Here is a 23089-nt window from a genome sequence, read left to right on the forward strand (position 1 = left end):
TAAGTATCTCCCTAGTGATGTGATAGCCGTAGGCATCTCGTGGCCTAAACTTCCTCCTTAATGACATCATGAAGTTGGACAGCCTCTGAAAGATCTCTAGACAAGTAAATTGTAAAGCATATCCAAGTTCAAAGAAGACACTTAGCTTAGTGGTAGAACTTTGTTCTGTAAAACACGATGTTCTACTATGGACTCTACCACTTAGCTTTTGTTCCTTCCACTCTCTCCAGTAGCTTCATTTCTTTTAAGAAAGTGCAGTGGTATGGAAAGAACACTAGACTTAACATCAGTTAGACAACCAATTCTGCTTTGAGCCCCCCTCAGGCCTGTCTCTTACGAGCTAGCTGTGTGACCTTTGCCAAGTTAATTGTTCTGAATTTGTTTCCCCCACCTGTAAAATGGGGGAGAACAAGACATATCTGATGGGATCAAATGAAATAATATTCTTGTGAATATAAGTTATTACATCTTCTGGTTACCACCATTGAATTTTTCCATTTCTTTAGCAGTCACCACATTTAAAATAAGAGTGCAGTCTTATCAACATTCCTTATCAAATGACAAGGCAAAAATCATTCTTAAAAAAATCTGTGTATATTTTTATTACAATTACAGAATTAAATAAAGTTTTAAAAAAGCTGCTGACAAATAGGAAGAATATTGTCATTGGCCAAATTATACTTCTTGAAATTTAGATGCCAGAACAAAAGGCAGAAATGTAAATAATGATAAAGCTGCTACTACGTTTGACTAGATAGAAAATGAATTGAACCCTTAGGATAGAGACTTTAAAATTCTGCCGAATACAGAATGTATAAAGGAGGTTAGTCCAGAGATGGAGGGTGTGATTCTGCCCGGCACATGCCTCCTGCCCTGGGGAGGGGGGAGGGCCAAAGCTTTGGGATGACACTTCTGTCTCCTGCTCATCACCTACTTCAGATTCCTATCTACTGTCTGTGAAGGAAACTACTCTGTGCTCTCATCCAATCAATAAGTCCAGATGATATTTCAGTTTTCAGAAGTCTGTGAAGATAAAAATGAAGCACAAGAAAAAGAATCTCCTAATGTAGATAGCTCAGAAAATGAGACCAATCAGACCAAGTTCCTTGAGGCAGTGTTGACATTCTGTTGGCTTTTCTTCTGCAGCTTTTCTTCTGAAAGCAAGTACTTTTTGTGTCTCACCATAGAGGATACTGACACCAGAAAACAATGTAGTGAAAGGATTGAACTGGATGGTGTCTAAGGTCTACAAGAGCTTGATCAATTCTATTTATATATATAGTTTTTATATTTATGAAAACTGTGATCTAGAGAGGTTAAGGGACTGTCACATGGGTGGGAATATAACCCACATCCTCTGACTCAAAAGCCAATGTCCATTGTACCATGCTGCCTTATGAGTCAATCCATATATAATTAAATCCTTACTATGTGCAGGACACTGTGGCTCTGGGGATAGAGACACAAAAATAAAACACTTCCTGTTCCAAAGGGGTTCCTATTCATTAGAAGAGATAAAATATACATGTAGATACACACACACACACACACACACACACACACACACACAATACCTAGAATGAAGACAAGATAGTTGCAGGGGAGAGGTACTAGTAGCTGAGGGGATCAGGAAAGCAAATATGAAGGACAACAAAGGTGAAAAATGAAGATCTACCAGGATTTCTGTAACTCAGCATCAGTGACATCAACATTATCTTTCAGGCTATTGTGTTAACCTTTTATTACCCTTAGTATATACCACACATAGAGATGGCACTAAAGAAGTCAACATTGGGAAGAACAGCTGGATTAGATCAAGTATGCCCAGAAGTGGTATGTGCTAGAGAAGACACCTTTCTTAGGGTATGGAGGGATGTCAAAGGCCTGATAAAGAGGGAAGGATATCCACTGTTTGGGAAAAATCATGGACCTTACTTATAAAAAGAGGCAATTGAAAAATGATAATCACCAACTCACATGCCTATTTTCCAATCTTTATAAAATCTTAAGAATTTATGTACACAAAGCATTAGAAATAATCAAGTTTTATAAATAATATTCTATAGTACACGATAATATTGGCTACACAATTGTCTGAATGACATAGCTGACCTAAGATGAAACAAAAGAATCTTGTCCCTCCATGTTTCTACTTCCAATCTCTCTCTCCCAACCATCCTCTTCTTTGCAGTCACATACTGCTCTAAACAAGGTCCTTGTTACCTCTTGTTTGTTCTACCAAAAAAGGCTCCTCATTGGTCTTTCTGCTTCACATCTTTCCTCCTCCTCTCCAATCCCTCTTCCATACCATACCATACCAAAATGATACCCCTAAAGCAGAAGTGTGACCCTATAACTCCCCTGCTCAAAAAGCTCAAGTTTCAGGGCAGCTAGGTGGCACAGTGGATAGAACACCAGCCCTGGATTCAGGAGGACCTGAGTTCAAATCCGGCCTCAGACATATAATACTAGCTGTGTGACTGTGGGCAAGTCACTTAACCCCACTGCCTAGCACCCCCAAAAAAAAACAACAACAAGAAAAAGCTCAAGTTTCTCCCTGTTGCTTCTACACTAAAATCTAAATAACTTGGCTCCAATGTGTCTTATTAATCTTATCACACGTTATTTCGTGTACTCTTCACTCCAACCATACATGACATTCTGTCTTTATACACAGGTTGTCCCCCATGCCTGGAATGCACTTCCTCTTCCCTTCCACTTTTTAGAATCCTTAGTTTCCAGCTAGAACACCATCTCCTATTTTTGGTGCCTCTCCTGATCTTTCTAGCTATTAACACCTCCCTTTTCCCACTCAATTCCCTTGTATTTTTCTGCATATACTTACATAGGTACATATCTCCCTCTTGAGGGATGTAAACTCCTTTAAGGACTATTTCATTTTCATCTTTTTATCTTCTTCATACTGTGGAGTGTTTCCTTCAATAGAGACTCAACACACCTGCACTGAAGTAATTCCGCCATTCTCTCCTTATTGTCTGTTTAGTCATTTGCAATTGTCATAATTGATCTTGTATTATTTCTGTACCTATTATTGTATTTTGTCCTGTACCCCAAGGAGAACGCAACCTCTTTGAGGGCAAATATTGTGCCATTTTCATCGTTATACCCCAGTTTCTATAGCAGAGAGTTTCCACATAGTAGGTACTTCTTTTGCTGAACTGAATTTGACCCAGGAGGGGCCAGCCAAGACAAGCTTTTAGAGCTTGGAACACAGATTTAGAGCTGAAAAAGACCTTACATGCTTTCTAGTCCAACACCTTTATTTAACAGGTGAGGAAACTGAGGCTCAGAGAGATTAAGTGACACAAAAACTGTCTTCTGATTCTACAGTCAGTGTTCTTCCCATAATAAGTGCCCAGAGATTCAATGGCTTATTTTTGAAGGCTGTTTCAGGTTCTAGTGGACAGCCTTCTCTAAGAATTAAAAAACACACTGGATCTGAAAAAGCTAGAAATGTAACTTGATGGTTATCTTCTTGGCAAGAATAAAGCAATGTTGGATCAATACCTATTAACAATAGCTGACACTTTAAACACATCTCATTTGATCCTTACAATCACCCTCAAAAGCAAATATTCTAAGTTTTATTATCACCATTTTGCAGATGAGAAAATTGAGTATTAAAGGACTGGCTTATAGTCATACATTTACTGTCAGAGTCGGGACTGGAACCTGCTGGACCTTTCACAACTCCAAGCCCAGTACTTTTCCTACTACCCCATACTGCTGTATTTTGATTCTAAAAGAATGGCCAAATGAAAAAGTATTTTAATGTGGACTCTTTATAACTTGCAAATAATGGCTTGAGGTGCTTTATTTAGTACATCAAGCATCATTTTATCTGCTCAGTTCTTATGAAATCCAAGTGTGTGTGACAGTCCTTCTCCTAGTTCTGGAGCACATACCAGGTGGAATTTACTTCCCTCCCGCTGAGATTCACTTTCATCTTTCTTCCTTGTTTTACCTCATGTAAGCCACTCTGTGCAACTGGTTAGTTCTGCTGGCGGCAGTGAAGAGATTAAGAGGTTGCTCCTACCTGTCTTAGCTCATCCTACTGTGCATATTACCAGTATGTGATAGGGACTTACTGTCTATTGAGTGTTACTGAATTAAGGTACAGCAAAAAGTCTGTCCAGGGTTGGGCTGCATTGGGGGAGGTGAGACTAGAGTTCAGTGATGTGTAGGTGAAGGGTTGTCTTGGAAGAGGCCATGTACACCAAGCCCCAGATCCAACTTAATATGGTGCTATTTTACCTGATAATATACAAATGCAAACATATAAGAAATAGCTCTCATAAATAGTATCCCTCAACAATGGTTAATCAAGTTCAGACTGGTCAAGATGAGAGAGTGAAAGAATTGAATAGGGCCAAACAAAAACAAGCAAAAAAACAAACAAACAAACAAACAAAAACAACCCACCATATGGAGAAAAACAGTTTTAAAGCCATTCAAGAAAATAAAAGCCAACCAAAAAAAATTAACAGTAAAGCAGAGTGCCAGTACAATTAAAAGCAAAACAAAACATGGAGTGACTGAACCAGCTAAAAGGCCTGAAACAACACTGATAGGAAAGCCAACTACACAGGATATTCCAAGAGACCTCCTCAAATGGACAAAGGACACAGTCAGAGAAATTAAGCCAGGATCAGCACTGCTAGGGAAGTCACAAGATCAAAGAAGAGAAGAGTTTGAAGACAGTAAAAGATCCTAAGAGTAGATCCCAAGAACGAAGATGCTAAGAATATGAGAAAATATCATAGAAAACCTGAAGAATCCACAGAAATAATTACATTCTTGTAGACTTACTACTTTAGAAAAAATAAATTGTTATTGATGCTAAACACCTCGAGCTACAGAGAATGAAAGGTTTAGTTGGATAAGACCTTAGAAGCCTTCTAGTCCACCTTCATTTTACAGATGAGGAAAGTGAGATCCACGAAGGTTAAGTGACTTGCGCAAGGTCAGAGAGGCAGTATTTGAACCTAGGTCCCCTGACCTAGAACCAACATCTTTTCCACTGTACCACACCCCAAATACAAATCTGACAACTTTGACACTAAGAATATAAATGGAGTAAACTCTCTAATGAGATGTAACGACCACAGAATGGATTAGAAAGCGTAACTCAACCATTTGTTGCTTTATTTCATTCTTTACCTTTATATCACTAGTGGCTGCCACATAGTAAGTATTTAAAAATGCTTATTGAGTATAGGAAAGACAATTAATTGAGAAAGATCTGAATGAAAGGGTGGTGAGAATTTTACCTTGCTACTGCCAAATCATGAAAAGCAGAAGTGGCACTAATGATAATGGACAAAATTGAGTCCAAACCGGAAAAGTTATTAGAAGGGATATATGAAGGTATTATTTCATGCTAAAAGATTCTTTAAAAGAAAAAAAAAGAGTTCGGGCAGCTAGGTGACGCAGTGGATAGAGTGCTGGCCCTGAAGTCAGGAGGACCTGAGTTCAAATTTGGCCTCAGAACAAACACCTGACACTTACTAGCTGTGTGACCCTGGGCAAATCACTTAACCCCAACTGCCTAAAAAAAAAAAGTCTCTCAACTTTTAAATTTTGTACCTGATAATAATAATGCTGAAGCTAAATAAAGTAAAACTTCATAGTCTTATACCAATAGCTAACTAAAAAATAATGAAAAATTTTAACAACCCACTATCAGACTGTGATCAATATGGAGGGAAATTATAGTCAGTAAGACAACAAGCATTTATTAGGCATTTATTACTTGCCAGGTACTACGCTAAATTCTGGGGATACTCAGAAAGGCAGATTGTATGTGTTTGTGTCCTCAAATGTAGATAGTCTCTTAATTAGTATACTTCCTAATAAGGGGAGAAAATACGCAAATATTTAGACATATACAATAAGAGCATATGAAGGTAATCTCCAAGGGGAAAGCATTAAGATTTGGTGGGGGAGGGAAAGATCAGAAAAGGCCACCTGTAGACAAATGAGATTTGAATTGAGTCTTGAAGGAAACTAGGGAAATGATGGTGTGGAGATGAGGGGGCAGAGCATTCCAGACATGGGGGCCCTTAATAGTGTTTCTTCCAGAATTCACAGAGTTTACACAAAAATGAATGTGCAGGACCCTAAGGAAGATATAGAAAGCAGATATTTCATATGCTACATTTGCTAAGCATGTAGTGAATCAAGTGTAGGCCCATGAGGATATTAAAAAAAGTTACTCATCCAACAATGATTCGGTGAAAAAGAAAATTAGCAGATTACATCAAAAGTAATAACAATAAAAATTCTACTTATGAAAATCTATGGGACACAGCTGAAGTATTCTCAGAGGTAAATTTTTAGCAGGGAATGCTTATATCAACAGGGGTACATCCTTAGAAAAACTCAGCAAATATAAAAGCAACAAGCCAACAGAAAACAGATATAACCAAGACTAGCAGGGCAAAACAACTGTAAATTAGAAAAAAATTTGTGTAGATAAATAAAGCCCAGAACTATTTAAAAAAAAAAAGACAAGTAAAAAGAATAAACAGTTAACAAGGCTAGTTTCTTAAGAAGCAAAGTCAAGTGTCCAAAATTTAAAAATGAGAAGAGATGACAGTGCAGGGGGGGAATCAAGAAAAATATCAGATTACTATATATAGTTGTGTGCTAATAATATAAAAATTAAAAACTAAACAATTCTATAAAAATATACAAAATATCAAAACAACTAGTAGATAACCTGAATGGACTAGTCTCAGAAAGAGAAATAAGATGGGCCATTAAAGAACTTCTTGGCCAAAAATACCAGACCCAGAACTTTTAACAAGTAGGTTTACAGCATACAGTCAGCCTAGACAGAAAAAGCATTTAAACTATCCAGTTCCTTCAGTCAGCAAGCATTTATTACATTTATTTACTCTCTGCCAGGCACTATGCTAAGTGCTGAGGATACAAAGAAAGGAAAAAACAAATACAAAAACAAAACCAACTAGTCTCCCCCCTCAAAGAATTCACATTTCTAATGGGGGAGATGAGGTAAATATAATTTTCATCCTTGTATTTTGGCTATACTTATGTGGACATGTTGATTTCCTCTACTCTGGACTTTCATTTCTGACTTTGTATCCTCTCTTCTTTGTAGGTTTTCAGGACCTCATTCTCTCCTGATTTTCCTCCTATCTTTCTGACTTCTCCTTCTCTGTTACCTCTGCTGTGATCTCCTCCAGGTCAGTATATACCCTCTAACCATAGATGTCTCTCAGGGTTCTGTTCTAGGCCCTCTTCTCTTCCATAATACTTCATTTGGTGATCTCACCAGCTCCCACAGATTTAACTGCCATCTTTATGCTGATGGTTGTCAAATCTACTTCCTACCTATCTCTGCCCACCTCCAGCCTTGACTCTCTAACTGCCTTTCAGACATCTCAAACTGAATGTCCAAAAGAGAACTTATTATCTTTCCTCCTAACCTTTCCCACCACCCCTACCTTCCTTATTACTATACAGGACAACTCTGCCCTCCCAGTCACTCAAACTTGTAAGCTATAGAAGTCAACCTGAATGCCTCACAATCTGTTACCTCCTCCCTAACCCCCATCCCAGCTGTTACCAAGGCCTCTCAATTTTACCTCTCCTGAATGTGCTCCTTTCCTTCTCTGGCACTGCCACTTTCTAGTGCAGGCCCTCAACACCTCACACCTGAATTATCACAATAACTTGCTGGTAGATCTTCCTGCCTTAAGTCTCTCTCCTCTCCATTCCATCCTCCATTCAGTCACTAAAGTGATTTTCCTAAAGATCATCTCCCTCTCTCTTTCTGCCTCCCACTTCCTCCAGAAGCAAATACACAATGTTTTGTTTGGCATTCAAAGCACTTTATAACCTGCCCCTCCTCCCTTCCTACTTTTCCTATCGTCTTACACCTTATTTCATGCCACATAGTCTTTGATCCAGCAACACTGACCTCTTGGTTATTTTATAAACAAGATACTCCATCTCTTGGCTCTGGGCGTTCTTTTCTGGCTGTCCTCTATGCCTGGAATGCTTTCCTCTTCTGCTCCAACTACTGACCTCCCAGGCTTCCTTTAAGTCCCCACTAAAATCCTACCTTCTACAGGAAGCCTTTCCCAACTCCTCTTAATTCCACTGCCTTACCTCTTAATTATTTCCTATTTATCCTGTACATATCTGTTTTACTGTTGTCTCCCTCATTAGATAGTAAGCTCCTTGAGGGCAGAGACTCTCCCTCTTTTGCTATCCCAAGCACTTAATGCCTTGCCTGGTACATAGAGTGCACAAAATAAATATTTGTAGATTGTACCCAAACTGAACAAAGACAAACCTGTAAAAGAAGACTGTTGACCAATATTATTAAAGAATGTTCACGCAAAAAATGCTAAAAATAAAAAAAAAACTGCTCACAGGCAGAATATATTAACATACTAAAAAGTTAAATGGAAGCAAGGATGGTTTACTACCAGAAAAACATAAACCATTCAAACAAGATGAAAACAAATGCTACATGAACATATTATCAGATACATAAAAAAGCTTTTGGGAAACCCTCAATAAAATATCATCATTTATATTAATTTTTTTAAATAAGCAAATAAATGTAGGATTACAAGGATATTGCCATCATTAGATAAAAATAATTTATTTGAAACCACCAAATAATATTTTGTACAATAGAGAAACACTAGAAATAGTCCCTTTAAAGGCAGATGTTTTATCACTAGTGCTGTTAAACACAACTTTAGAATTAGGAAATAGCATTAAGATATAAAATAGAAATTAAAAGAATAAGCATCAGCAAAGAGCTTAAATTATTTATTACAGATAAAGACTAGCTATTTAAAAAAAAACTTCAGTCAATAAATGACTTCTTATAGAAGATATGAAATAATCCCACCAAAATTATTTTCATTTCCTATACCTAACCAAAAAGAAAGGCAAATTGATAGAGAAATATATGATAACATAATGCACCCAAGATTTATGCATTAATTTATCAAGGCCTACAAAAGACCTATATAAAGAAAACTGATTTTGACAGAAATCAAATAACTAAAGAAACGTAAAGGGATATTCCTTGCTCAAGTTCACTGGGGCATAGTAGAAATGTCAGTACATCCCAAATTATCTTAGAATTTAAATGCATTATTAATAAAAATACTAAAAGCTTATCTCACCAGTTGTGATAGTCATAATAAAATTCATGTGGAAAAATAGGCAGGTAAAAATATACCAAAAAATTGTGAAAAAGAAAGCAGGAAAAGAGCATTCTAGCATTACCAGATCATAAAATGTCCTAATAAGGAAGTTATAATTATAAAAGAGTTACATACTAGATAAAAGATTAGAGAAATAAACACACACAACCCAAGAAGTGAACTGTTTGTGTCAGTCTATCAAGATTAGTATTTGATAAATCCACATTTTTAAAAATGGGGAATAAAATGAATTCAATAAAATCTGCTAGCTAGCTATGTTATTTTATAAGGAGTGTTTTGAGATCCACGTTAAACTAAATTCTACTAAATTCTAAACTGGATCAATGATTCACATACACATAGGAAAGCCATAAAAAACAAAAACGGAGCAGCTAGGTGGCGCAGTGTATCCCATTAAGAACTCGCAGGCATGAAACAAGTCCACCTTCTGGTTCAAAGATGATGAGAGTCTCACATTAGTGAGAGGGCTGAATCCCTCTGAACTACAAATCCCAGCATGCTGTACAGTCCTCAAACCCTCCTTACATAAATATTATTTTCCTCTTTTTAAAGAGTAGCAATCTCAGGGCAGCTAGGTGGTGCAGTGGATAGGACATCAGCCCTGAAGTCAGGAGGACCTGAGTTCAAATCCGACCTCAGACCAAACAGTTGACACTTACTAGCTGTGTGATCCTGGGCAAGTCACTTAACCCCAACTGCCTAAAAACAAACAAACAAACAAAAAACAGACAAAAAGTATTTGTCTCAACTCTATATGGAAAGGACAGATATTTTAATCAAACAAATATAATTATCAGAGACAAAATTGACAAGTTGGATTATGCAAAAATAAAAGCACAACCCTCACCAGCAGATTGGAAAAAAAAGAATTTTCTTTAAATGTATCAAAAGTCTGACATACAGAGGCTATACAAAAAAATTGATACATATTCATGACTACTAATACACATCCCCTAATGGAGCAATGATCAAGGGGCAAGAATAGACAATTTTAGAAGGACAAAATACAAACTTTTACTATGAGATGTTCAAATTCCTTAATGATTTGATAAATTCAAGCCCTTAAATATCACCCACCAAAAGGACAAAAATGTTGACAAGACTATGTAGAAACAGGCATTTTAAATAAAACATTGTGGGTGGGGATGTATGTATCAGACAAACTATTAGGAGAACGGCATAGCAATACGCAATATAAGTGAAATCAAAGACCGTGTATTTTGACCCACTGTTTTCATTACTAGGAAAAGACTACCTATCCATACAAAAATACTTAGAGTGGCACTATTTGAAAAAAATTTAAAAATTGGAATCAATCTATATGTCTGACAACTGAAGCTTGGCTGTATAAATTATTGTGCAGTAAGAAGATAAACAGTAAGCATACAAGGAAGTATGGAAAGGTCTATATGATGTCATGCAAAATTAGAGGATGATACATGGTTGCAAATAGACAGACTTGGAAGTGACCTATGACAAAATATTTGGGGCTTCCTTTGAATTTATCTGGTTCTACTTTACTAAATGCTAAGAGTTCTATGTAAGATTTTTATTCTTTATTTTGTAAGTTTTTTATTATCTATTTTAAAGGTTTTTAAGTTCATTAAAAACAGACCAAAGGCTGAGTTATATGATGGAGAGCAGGCTTGTCTGCCTGTAAGTAGTGCTGGAAACTGGAAGCTTACAGACAAAACTGACCAAGAACTGCTCTTGGGGGGGTTTGCTTCCTGCGGCTTTTTCCCTCTGCCTTGTCTATTCTCCTGTCCAATAGGATTTTGATGTTTTCTAAGCTTGTGTTATTCAAGTCACTTTGATCTCGGGGTGACTGTTCAAGAGAGTGATGAATGGCAATTAGGTCAAGGAAGAGGAAGGAAAATGGGGTGATCATAGGACTCTGAACTGTAACAGACCTTATCTAGTCCAACCCTCCTATCTGAGGCATGAGAAAAGGGAAGTAACCTGCCTCTGGACCGCTGTAAATAGCAAGGGCAGGGTGCATATCCAAGCAATTCCTATGGATCATCTAGTTCAACTTCCTTATTTTAGAGATGAACAAAGTAGAACCCTGAGAGATTTAGGGACTTTACCCAAAGTCACAGTGAGTGGTCAAGGTGAGAAAGAGCCCAAGAGTACTAACTCACAATCATGATACAAATGATACCATAATACAAACGGAAGTTATAGTTATCATTATTATTCATTAAAATCCTTTAACTTACTTATGTGAACAAAGGCAAGAGAAACTTTGTATGCATGATACTCTGCATTCTTTTCAGATCATGTTACGGTGGCTCTGGTTCTGGGTGCAGGAATAGAAATACCAAGCTGAGAGTTAAAATGGGCAAAAAAGGAGCAGCTAGGTGGCACAGTAGATAGAGTACCAGCCTTGAAGTCAGGAGGACCTGAGTTTGAATGTGGCCTCAGATCAAACACTTGACACTTACTAGCTATGTGACCATGGGCAAGTCACTTAAGGCCAATTGCCTAAAAAACAAACCAAAAAAAAAAAACCAAACTAAAATGGGCAAAAAGGCTGACTTAGTGGAAGGCAGGGATGGGTAAGACTTGGGCAGGAGTTACCTCCCATGCAAATATGTGAACTATAAGGCCCACTCAGTGATACTGATACTGGCAATAATTTTGTTAGCTTTATCTTTAAGAAGCAGCTTTATTTTAAGAATTTAATACCACAAGATGTTATCTCAAGGACAGAAGACTCAAAAGATGAAATGGATGGCCTCTGAAAGCTATTATACATTAATAGAAGGAAGAGACAGCCACAAGAAGACCACACAAATGCAGAAGCAGGCTAGACTGTCAGAATGACTAGAGGAAGAACCGAGAACAAATAAGCCAGGGCAGTTCGAACTGCTACAAGGTTATGGTGGTAACAACCGACTAGACACTTCTCACTCCCAAACCCAAACTGGCACATGAAGTACAAACCCCAGTGAAGAACAAGAGAAGTGGGACTTCCAGTTCGGATGTTACAGTGCTGAGTCGGGGGGGAAGGGGGGAGGAAAAGTGAGTCATCTTTCAGGATCACAGAAATGGGAGGAAAAGAGTTACTGAACAGGAGTTGCTAAACAGAACAGAAGTGGGGCGGATCAGCCCCACTGCCCCAGAACTAGGTAGTATCAATAAAGTACTTAGAAAATTCCAGGAATCCCTGTGTGTTACTTCTAAGACCTTGGTGGTCACAATGGAACTGAAGGTCTGGGACCACAACTGGTCACAAGAGTAACTGAGAACAAATGATACATTATGAGGGGGTTTTCCCTTTTTGCTTCCTGTAAAATGCCTTTATACCTTGTAGGATTAGGGTTTCCTTGTGACTCTCTTAGTAGACTAAAAATACCTAGTAAAATCACATCTTTACCCTCCTGGAGCTTACAGCCTAGTAGGGTACATAAGTAGCTACAAAGAAAAACAATGAAAAAATTATTAGATTAGTAATGAAGGTATGGCCTTTGTTAGTGGGTCCATCTGTTCACTTTGCTTGTGTCTTTCTCTTTCTGCTTCAAAGTCCCTTTGTCTCTACCTCAATTTTTGTCCTTTCAAGCCTCCATGTTTTTGCCCCGTCTCCCTTCCCTGGCCTTAGAGACTTTTTCCTTATCCCTGGCCTGGTTTCTTTTCCTCCTCAGTTCCTCTTTTGTCCTTCAACTCACTCAGAGACAGTGAATCATCATTTTTCATTCTACTACTTCCACTAATAGAATTAACTGAACTGAAAAGAAAGTATCCTTTCCCTTTGATATGCTAAGTGACAGACTTTCTATATCCTCCAACTACTTGGGTCTCGTCTCCTCTATTTAGTCATTCCCCCCCCTGAAGCTGGGGGTTCTGTTATCAGACAAACAAGATACTACCTGGTGTAGTGCAACGATTTGGGCTGGGTCTAAGATCTAGCTTTGTAACCTTAGGCCAGTCACTTCTTGCCTCCCTTGGGCCTCTGTTTCCAAGTCTATAAAATGGATATATAATATAATGGATATACAATAGAACTGTTGTAAGGAAAGGGCTCTATAAACTGTTAAAAAAAAAAAAAGGGCTACATGTGTGTGAATCACTGCCTCCCCAAAACCAAAGAAACTACAAAGAACAAAGATTCCTCACCATTTTCAAGGTGAAAATGGCTGCATTCTACACTTATTATCCAATAAAATCACAGTACTCAGTTACTTTGTAACAACCTAAAGCAAAGAACAGTTGTGTAAGAAACATAGTCAAGGACCAAAAACCAAAACAAAATGCCAGAACACAAAGCTGGGGCTAGCAACTCCTGGCTATAAAAGTGATTGTCAGTAGAGTAATTCTGAACAGTTTAATCCTAAGAACATTGCTATTTGATTTATGAGTGATATGGGTGACAAAATATCTCTTCCTACAGGCCTCTTATAAAAAAGGTTTATTTTTTATTCCAAGAAGTTAAAATAGCAAGAGCCTGGACTTGTCCACCCTTTTCCTTTTCCAATAGACAAATTCATACCCTGAAAGACTTGTATTTCCTGAGTTTGGTCCTGTCCAACCACAAACTGAATAATCAAGCCATTAAAAATCTCTGGTATTTCAAAATAAACTTGCCAACCTCTGCTAGCATGTGTGTCCTCTGTGGTCCTGTCGCTATGTCACCTTCACAAACATTCAGTATGTTTTTACACCCCTATAAATATTCCTTTTTCTAAGCTCAAAGCTTCATCGGTTTGAGCTCAGAAGAATTGCAAATTGTTCTTACTTACATCAGGAAGTCTGTATAGCTTCATTGTTCTCTGTAAAGTCATATTTCTACTCAAGTGAGAAAATTTCACTTCTACCAATTTTCTGGGATTTAGTGATCGATGCCAGTATCTGGAAACACAGTGCAATAAAGACTTTTAAATCTGATTTCTCATATCATTATAACATTATTCTTGTTGTCCAATGCTTCCTCTAAAGCTTTCGCTATGGTTTATTTAAGACCTAGTTCAGTTGCTCAACAGTATACCACTAAAATCTATAGACATAAGAAAGTTATTTTTCATTCACTTTTTACCTCTAAATTATTCCTAGTATCCATGAAGATACAGATATTGACTTTCCTTCCTTTCTTTCTTTTGTAAAAGTAAATCTTGAAGTTATTTATAGAAGGAATATCAATATTACCCCAGCTCAGTAAGATCTTTAACCCCAACACTGATCCTGTGAAAAGCAAAGGCAGTAATTATCAAAATGATTTGGGGGTGGATAAACACTAAGTCAATGGAACAGAATGGAGAAAACATTTAGAAACAAAGGTATGCAACAGTTTAGTGTTTGAAAAACCCATGACTATCATGCTGAAGAAAGCAATCAATACTGGAGAAAATTGCACAGCAGTTTTTTAGACTCACAACCCATACCACATAATTAGGTATTTCAAGGCTTTAGGGTTTCCAAGGTGTGAGTTTTCCCTTCACCCATTCAGACAGCAAATGCCTTCATAACCAGTTTCAGTTGCTATGCCTGAAAAGCCAATTCCCTCATGGCTAAGCTGATGATGAACCTCTGAACTTGGCTACATATGTCTTTAGATGAGAAATGCCTGGCCCTGTGCTCAAAGCCTTGATAGCATAATAGCAACTGCCAGTGGCTTATACTCCAATGACTCAGCCTTCAGGAACCCAGAGTCACCTCCCTCGTATGATGAGAGCTCAGAATAGGTCTTTATTTTGTCAGTGGTATATAACAATTGGATAAATTATAAAAACTCCAATGTGCTCAATGTAAAGACAACATTAAAACATCTGAAGAAAAAGGAAAGGCATATTGATGTCAAATTTGAAAGAAAAAGTCTTATTTACTGACTCAAGGAAGAAATTCTGGGAGATAAAGATGGATCTGGCTTGTAGAAATATAAGCAATATGTTCAAAATAAAAAGAAAAAACACTGAAAAAAATCCTCGTCAATTTTTTTTTGGTTTCTTTCAATCCTTTGATTTTGTGGTCGTAGGGAACTTCCTCTGCTGGTATAAATTTGAATCTGTTCTGCATCTTTAAGTCTTAAAGAATTGCTTGGGGGTAAATGCAAAGTTAAGTGACTTGCCCATGGTCTCACAGCCAGCATATTTCAGTAGTAGGACTGGAACACAGGTTACTCCGCTTCTAAGACTGACCCTCTTATAGACTATTCCATGCTACCTCTCTGTAATAGATATATCTGAGAAAAATCAGACACCTAGCACACAAATTTATAAGACTACTACCCATTCCCCAAGGCATTAATGAGTGGTTAAAGAGCCATTGTATGTTAAAGGAACAAAAATGCCTACTTGAAAGTAAGAGAATTGTTAACCAAAAAAAAGGTAGTTATCTTATACCCATCAAAATTGGTAAAAGCTGTTAAAAATACCATGCTGATGAGATTTTAAAGGAAGAGGTAACTGTGAACCTTTTAGGGAAGCAATCTGGCAGCCTGCAGTAAGAGCTGCTACTACTAAACCTATATTTTAAGGATGTTACTAAAAAGTAAAAATTATCTTCATAAAAATATCCATAGTAGCTTTACTTTAATTGAAAATCTCTAATCAGCCTCTATGTTCAATGATTAGGGAATATCTGAATGTAGTATGGCGTGTATGTGTATGTTAATGTACCACAACATACAATAACAACTATGAAGACTTCAAAGTGAACAAAACCATTAAGAATAAAATATGTTCTATATTTTAAAAAGCAACAGCCTGGTAAGTACACAAAGGGAAAAGAAAATTGACACAAGAGTTTATCTGTGTACATGTATTTTCTACTTAGCAATATTTTGGAGCTTATGGTTTCATGACTTATTTTTACTATTTATTTTGTTCATCTGATTGAGATTATTAAGTTTCCAACAGACTTTTTTTTACGGGGCATTTCTTTCCCAATGGAAGAACCTTACACTAGAAAATTTTTAAATATTTTCCCCAAGTTACATCTTTAAACAATAGTTACCCAAGAAAATAGGTACTGAAAATCAAGGTTTATTTTGGCTAGACATTATAAAGTCTAAACAGGTGAATTGTTTGTATTTTAAAATGTGCTCTCAAAATATTTTATTATTTTAAACTTTTTACTTTTCCTATTTTCTTGGTGACCCTCTGCAATCACTTTTCCATTTATGTACTTAGATTTTATTACTGGTTTTTAAAACATAGTTGTGAAATTAATGTGGCTTTGCTCTTATTTTATGTAAATGGAAACTGAATCCGTTAATGTCATAGTTTTAGCTCAACTACCTCCTCTTATTATAGGTGTAAATATGAGGTGAACCTAGGCACAACTTAATATGCCAGTAACTCATAGAGCCAACTTAGGATGGTGGCACTTTCCCCAAATTGCTGTAGCTACCATGGATGCTACTCCTACTGCTTCCTGTATTTTCCTTCTTTCACTCCTGCAAATCTCTGTATGGGATGAGAGGAAGAAGGATCTATGACTCATAAGTTGGTCACCTGGTGGTCCATGGCCAACTCTCTTTCAGACTCTCTCCAATTTGGCTTCTCCTGCCTAGGGGCACTTTTCCTTGAGGGGGCCTAGGGTCCTCTCTTCTCATCCTTCTACATAAAGTAAGTAGTAGTACTTGGGAATCTCTTCAGCTCCCATGGACTGAATTATTCTCTCTTTGCTGATGACTCTCAAATCTACCTATCCTGCCCTAACTTTTCTGCTAATTTCCATTTGCTGGTGGAAACAAGTTAGCTGTTTTCCATCCTTGTTTCCCTTAAGAGACCCCAAGTCTTGGTCAGGCACTTCAATCAGTTAGAGTCAAGCCAAGGAGCAATTATATACATGTCTCCCCCAACTTTGACTCCTCTGGCCTTTTTGTTTTCTCTGTTGTAACCCACAGAAAATAGGTCTGGGGTTCTGACTGGCAAAGGAGAAAAGTTAAAATTTTGAATTTTAAAAGCATGTGCCTTTTGATGCCAGTTCTTAAAACTCCCCATTACTAGTGTATCATGGTAAAATGTGGAGGTAGGGGTTCAGGGTCCAGTCAGAGAGACACCTTTTTAGCTAAGAACATAAGGCTCATAAGGTTGATCTATATTTTTAGGATGGGGGAAAAGGATTTGATTAAAAGGAGCCTTTTGTAATATATTTAAGTAGAGTTTAATTTTTAAAATTTCATTGTTTTAGTTTCTTTGATGAATAAAAATATTGTCCTTCATGATTGAGCAGTCAGTAAACATCTGCCTTAAAAAAGAAATGTCCCTTGATACTAATGGAATGTGCACCATACACCTGAGTCTTACTTGTTTATATATTTTAAGAGAGAGAGAGAGAAATTGAAGAGACAAATGTGGGGTGCAGCAAGGGAAGATGACTAGATAGGATCTTCCTGAAAGAATATCTTAAGGCTTCAGTAACAGCATATCTCACATCATATGCTTTCAGCACTATTTCCTCCTTCACTCTTGTTCTCACACAAACCCCTTTAACCACACAAGTGATCCCATTCCACCCCATTTCTTCCAACAGCCTTCTCCCTCTGTTATCTCCACTCTCTTACTTATCTTCAGTCTCTCACAGTCTGCTGGCTGCTCCCCTAGGGCCTACAAATATGCCCATGTCTCCCCCATCCTCAAAAAAACCACTTAATCTTTTGATCCCTGCTGTTTCCTACTTCTGTCCTTTGTGGCTAAACTCCTTAAGAAGCCATTGCCTTCTAGACAGGAGCCTCCACTTTCTCTCCTCTCACTTTCTTTTAACTCCTTTCTTTAAGTCAGATTTTGACTTTATTTCACCAAAACTGCCCTCTTCAAAGTTACTGATGATAAAGAGATCATTACCAATTTCCAAATCCCAGGACCTTTTCTCAATTCTCTTGCTTCTTGACCTCTCTAGTCCTTTAACACTGCTGATCACCCTCTTTCTCCTTGATATTCTCTCTAGGTTTTCTGGACACCATTCTTTGGGTTCTCCTCTTACCTTTCACACTACTGCTCGGTTTCCTATGCTGGATCCTCATCAAGTCACACTTTCTAACTGTTGTCCCATAGGGTTCTCTCCTGGGCCCTCTCCTCTTATGCTTTCATATTAAGTAGTAGTAGTTGGGAATCTCAGCACCTCTTATATTTTTAATTATCATTTCTCTAATTCTTAAATTTGCCTATCCTGCCCCAACCCTTCTGCTGACCTCCAGTCTTACATCTCCAGCTGTCTTTCAGATCTCTTGAACTAGATGTCTAGTAGACATCTTAAACTCAAAATGTCCAAAACTGAGCTCACCCTCTCTTCCCCTAAAGCCTTCCCTTCTCCTATCTTTCCTATTACTATAGAAGACACCATCCTCCCAGTCCATCAGGCTCCCAACCTAGAAGTCACCCTAAATTCCTCACAATCTCTCACCTCTCATATCCAATCTGTTGCCAAGGCCTGTAGATTTCACCTTTGCAGCTTCTCTTAAATACACCCTACTCTCTCCTCTGACACAGCCACTACCTTGATGGCCCCTCATCACCTCATGACTGGACTACTGCAATATCCACTGGTGGGTCTGCCTGCCTCACATCTCTCCCCACTCCAATCCATCCTACATTTGGCCACCAAGGTGGTTTTTCTCAAAGCACAGGTCTGATCATGTCACCTTCCTACTTAATAAACTCCAGTGGCTCTCTATCACCTTCAGGATCAAATGTACAATCCTCTGTTTGGTACTGAAAGGCCTTCATAACCTAGCTTCATGCTACCTTTCCAGTCTTCTTTCGTGTAATTAATTCTCTGCCATGTATTCTTTGATCCAGTGACACTGGCCTTTTTGCTGTTCCATGAACAAGATACTCAATTTCTCAGCTCTGGGCATTTTCTCTGGCTGTTCCCCATATTTGGAATGCTCACCTTCCTCATCTGTATCACCTGCTTTCCCTACTTCCTTCAGGTGCCAACTAAAATCACATCTTGTAAAGGAAACCAAACTGCTCTAAATTCTGTGCTTTCCCTCTTTTAGTTATTTCCTGATTATCCTGTACACAGATTGTAGGTTCCTTGAGGGTAGGGACTGTCTTTTACTTCTTTTTGTATCCCTAGTACTTAGCACAGTGCCTGGCACATAACAGGCACTTAATAAATGCTTACTAACTGACTAAGGTGTGAATAATGCTTATGTACTTTTCCTTTTTGGTAAATAAAGTTGTTAATGCCTCTTTTATCCACTGTTACCATGTATTCAGTATGGCTCTTGGAACTGCTTGCCAAACACAATAGAAAGGAGAAAATAGTAAAAGAAAAACACATCCCACATACATTTGCTTCTGAAAAATGGATGGGGACAAAGGAATGGCATGCTAATAAATATAATACTAAGTATGATGGCTTTAAAATGCCTAGACACTGCTTTTCCTGAGCACAGCAGACGTGTTCAGTTTGGAAATGGGAATGGAAACAGAGTGGTGGCTTAAATGACAAAAAAATGTTCTCCTTACCTGCAAGTAGCCACTGGCTTGGGAAGGACTACTCCTGCTGTATAAACAGCTTGAAAAATCCCCTCCAAGTTGACTCTTCTAGTTATTTCTCTAATCAGCACTGGTGCTACCCGTTTGGATCTCAACTTCTTATGAACACAGAGAAAATTTATTTCTACCATCTTCTTCACACTAAGAAACAAATTGTCAAAAGTTATGGACAACACAAGAAATTTTTTTTCCATAAACTTTTGTATTCTTTGGGGTTTTTTAAAGGGGATCAGGTGTATTAACTAAGGTTCTATCAATCTGGAATTTGTGACAATTCGGAAAACTTACCTTTTATGTGAAAGTAGCTTTGCCAAAACAGCACAAGACTGTTATGGGAAACCACTTTTCATTAATTTCAGTAGTAGCACCAAACTGTAACATATGATGGTAATTATAAACAAGCTCTTATTAGCAACACTACTAACTCTTTTTACTCAATGTACATAAAAATAAGGGGCAGCTAGGTGGCACAGTGGATAGAGCACTGGCCCTGGATTCAGGAGGACCTGAGTTCAAATGCATCCTCAGACACATAATACTTACTAGCTGTGTGACCCTGGGCGAGTCACTTAACCCCATTGCCTAGCCCCCCCCCAAAAAAAAATTTTTTAAAAATCAACGTACATAAAAATGATAAAGTTGAATTTCATTTTAAAAAACATTCTATAATTAATATACTTCTCTAACTTAGGATAGCAAATCACTTCTTTTTTAATAAGTATGGATTCATTAAGTTTTATAATACATTTGCATAAATTTGATTGCAAAGTATTTACAATTTAATAATGCTAATTTTACAAAATCTTAAAATTATTACAAACCCTTTACTACATATTCTTTTTGCCTGAATATAGTGTAATAAATGCCTTCAAGGCAAAGTCTTTAGGAAATCCTAAAATTTGTGATGGTGATATGGCCCAATTTGAATCATTTAAAGAATTTCAAAGACGCCAAGCTTTGGCAATTGAGAATCTTGGGTAACCCATTTCTCTTCAAGTTAAAGAAGATATCAGATAATAGTCTGAACCCTACCTGGTGCCCTAATTCTCAGGAAACTCGTCCCTGATTTGATGAAAACAATGGCTGGACTGTGTTTCCTTTCCACTTGGCTCAAAGACATTGTAGAATTAACCCTACTTTTACAGCCTAGCCTAGGACCTAGGGCAGGGGTGGGGAACCTTCAGCATTGAGGCTGTATTTGGCCTTCTATGTCCCTGGGTAGGGCTTTTTGACTGAGTCCAAGTTTTACAGAACAGATCCTTTTATTAAGGGGATTTGTTCTATGAAGTTTGGATTTAGTCACAGGACCTAGAGGGCCACATGATCTAGATTATCCTTCTAATGTTAATCAACATGTGACTGATAAAGCATGAAGACTTATTTAATAAGCATATCCTAAATGAAAGTTATCCTGCATGGCCATCCTCATGAGAAGCTAAACACTTAAGATACTAACCACCCAAGACATGTCCCAGAGTTTATCTTTGGGAATTGCTATCAGAACCTTACAAGAAAAATCATGGTTCTAATTTTACCCAGCTCAGTCACCCACCTCATCTATAAAATTTGTCTCTAAATAACTCTTGGCTACTTCTAAAAATCAAATCTATAATTATATGCCAGCATGAGGATATTTAAAAGAATAATTACAGCTAACATATAGCTCTTCAAATATTGGAAAACATGTTACATATAATAATTTCATCTGAACTTCACAGTTACTCTGGGATATAGGAACTATAGGTATTATAGGCTAGGGGCTATTTTTGTCTTTGAATCCTCAGTTCTTAGCTCACAGTATGTACTTAGTAAATACTTTTTGAAATGTACTGTATTATCACTATTTTAATAGCTCAGGAACTTGAGGCTCAGAAAAGCTCTAAGATTTGCAGGGCAAATTTTTTCTATCTCCTCAGTTTTATATTGTATACATCTTTGTTGTTTTGGGTTTTTTTTTGTTTTGGGGGGGTTTTTTTTGGGGGGGGGGCTGGGCAATGGGGTTAAGTGACTTGCCCTGGGTCACACAGCTAGTAAGTGGGAAGTGTCTGAGGCCGGATTTGACTCCAGGGCCGGCCCTCTATCCCCTGGGCCACCTAGCTGCCCCTACATCTTTGCTTTTTAAAATATGTTTCTTATAGCCAGTGGATTGTGGGGTTATTTTCCTATCCAATCTGTCACTCTTTTTCATTTTATTGTATTATTTAATCCATTCACATTTGAAGTTATGCAAGGTTTATATTTTCCTCCATCTGTCTATAAAATTATTTTTTCCAAGTTATGATTTTTTCCCATTCTTCTGCTATAAACACAATATTATGTTTCTTCAGTTAATTTACTTTAATCTTTTTTTTAAGGTCTAGTCTCTAAGACTTGCCCACAGTTGCACAGAGGCAGTATTTAAGTCCAGGTCTCTCCTGATTCCAAGTCTTTCCAAGAATGTGCCAAAATCCCTGAAACTAATTCCTCAAGAGGAGCTTTGAGCATTTTAAACAATGGCAGTGACAATGGAACACAGACCTTCCCCGGTGACTGCTCTGAACAGGACAACACTCATTTGGAAGCATGTTAACATTTTAGTCACCTTATTGTATAGGCAAGCCCTGTATGTTTAGTGGACTGGAAAACCTCACTCATAATGACAACAGTCAAGTTTTCCTGCCAATAGGGAGCAATGGAGCCCCTAGAATATAGTAAACTGGGACACCTACACTGGGCTCCCCCACATTGCTGATGGCTTGGGTGGCAATTCAGGAAGACAGCCAGCAGGGAAGAAGAAGAAACTATCAGTGGGTGTTTTAAAGAAAAGAAAAAAGACCTAAACATGGACACACATATTCCCTTAACTGAATAATGAAAATGCTTGAACACTACAAAACATCCAGGATTTCATCAATGCAGGTTTTCCTACTAGTACAGATCACAAACCCCCCCCCCCACCTTATTTTCTGAACTGCTGTGGCAAAAAAATCCATCATAAAAAAAACCCACAAAAAAACAAAGGAAACATTTAAATATCAAGAACCATCAGGGGTTCTGACCAACCTTTTGTGATAAGCACCTCTAAATTTAACTATTGGTCTTTGGATGAGAGTTTATCTCCAGGCTTGAGAGCCTACAATGAGGCAATGAAGTAGGAATTTAGTAAAGGACAAAGATACACGTATTTGGGGGTGGGAAGAAAAGGGAGAGCCCAAACCTACAATTTCATTGGTCTGGGGAACTCCAGGTCTGGAGATCCACTTCTCTACCAATACAGATCTGCAACTGTTCTCTTTACACCAAACTTGTGATTTCATCAATTTGCTCCTGGTAAGGAAACTCCCTCTTCAACTATGCAACTGATAGTCTTAGCTGCCCAGGGCACTAAGAGTTAAGTGACTTGCCCAGGGTCAGTTACAAAGCCAGTAT

The 23089-nt window shown here is 37.8% G+C and overlaps 1 protein-coding gene across 4 annotated transcripts in view; it reads right to left on the reverse strand.

The window, feature by feature from the left end:
* The window catches only part of NMT2 (N-myristoyltransferase 2), an 89147-nt gene that overhangs the window by 15946 nt on the left and 50112 nt on the right, over nt 1-23089 (reverse strand). For all 4 annotated transcript variants that reach the window (XM_020987496.2, XM_020987497.2, XM_020987499.2 and 1 more), the window contains exons 7-8: nt 19652-19822; nt 13976-14084 (exon numbers count right to left, since the gene is read on the reverse strand). In XM_020987496.2, the coding sequence (XP_020843155.1) occupies nt 13976-14084; nt 19652-19822 (280 nt within the window). The remainder of the gene's footprint in view (nt 1-13975; nt 14085-19651; nt 19823-23089) is intronic.

This window comes from Phascolarctos cinereus, unplaced genomic scaffold (genome assembly GCF_003287225.1).
Source record: "Phascolarctos cinereus isolate Bilbo 61053 unplaced genomic scaffold, phaCin_HiC Scaffold_1;HRSCAF=81, whole genome shotgun sequence".
Taxonomy (NCBI): Eukaryota; Metazoa; Chordata; class Mammalia; order Diprotodontia; family Phascolarctidae; genus Phascolarctos; species Phascolarctos cinereus.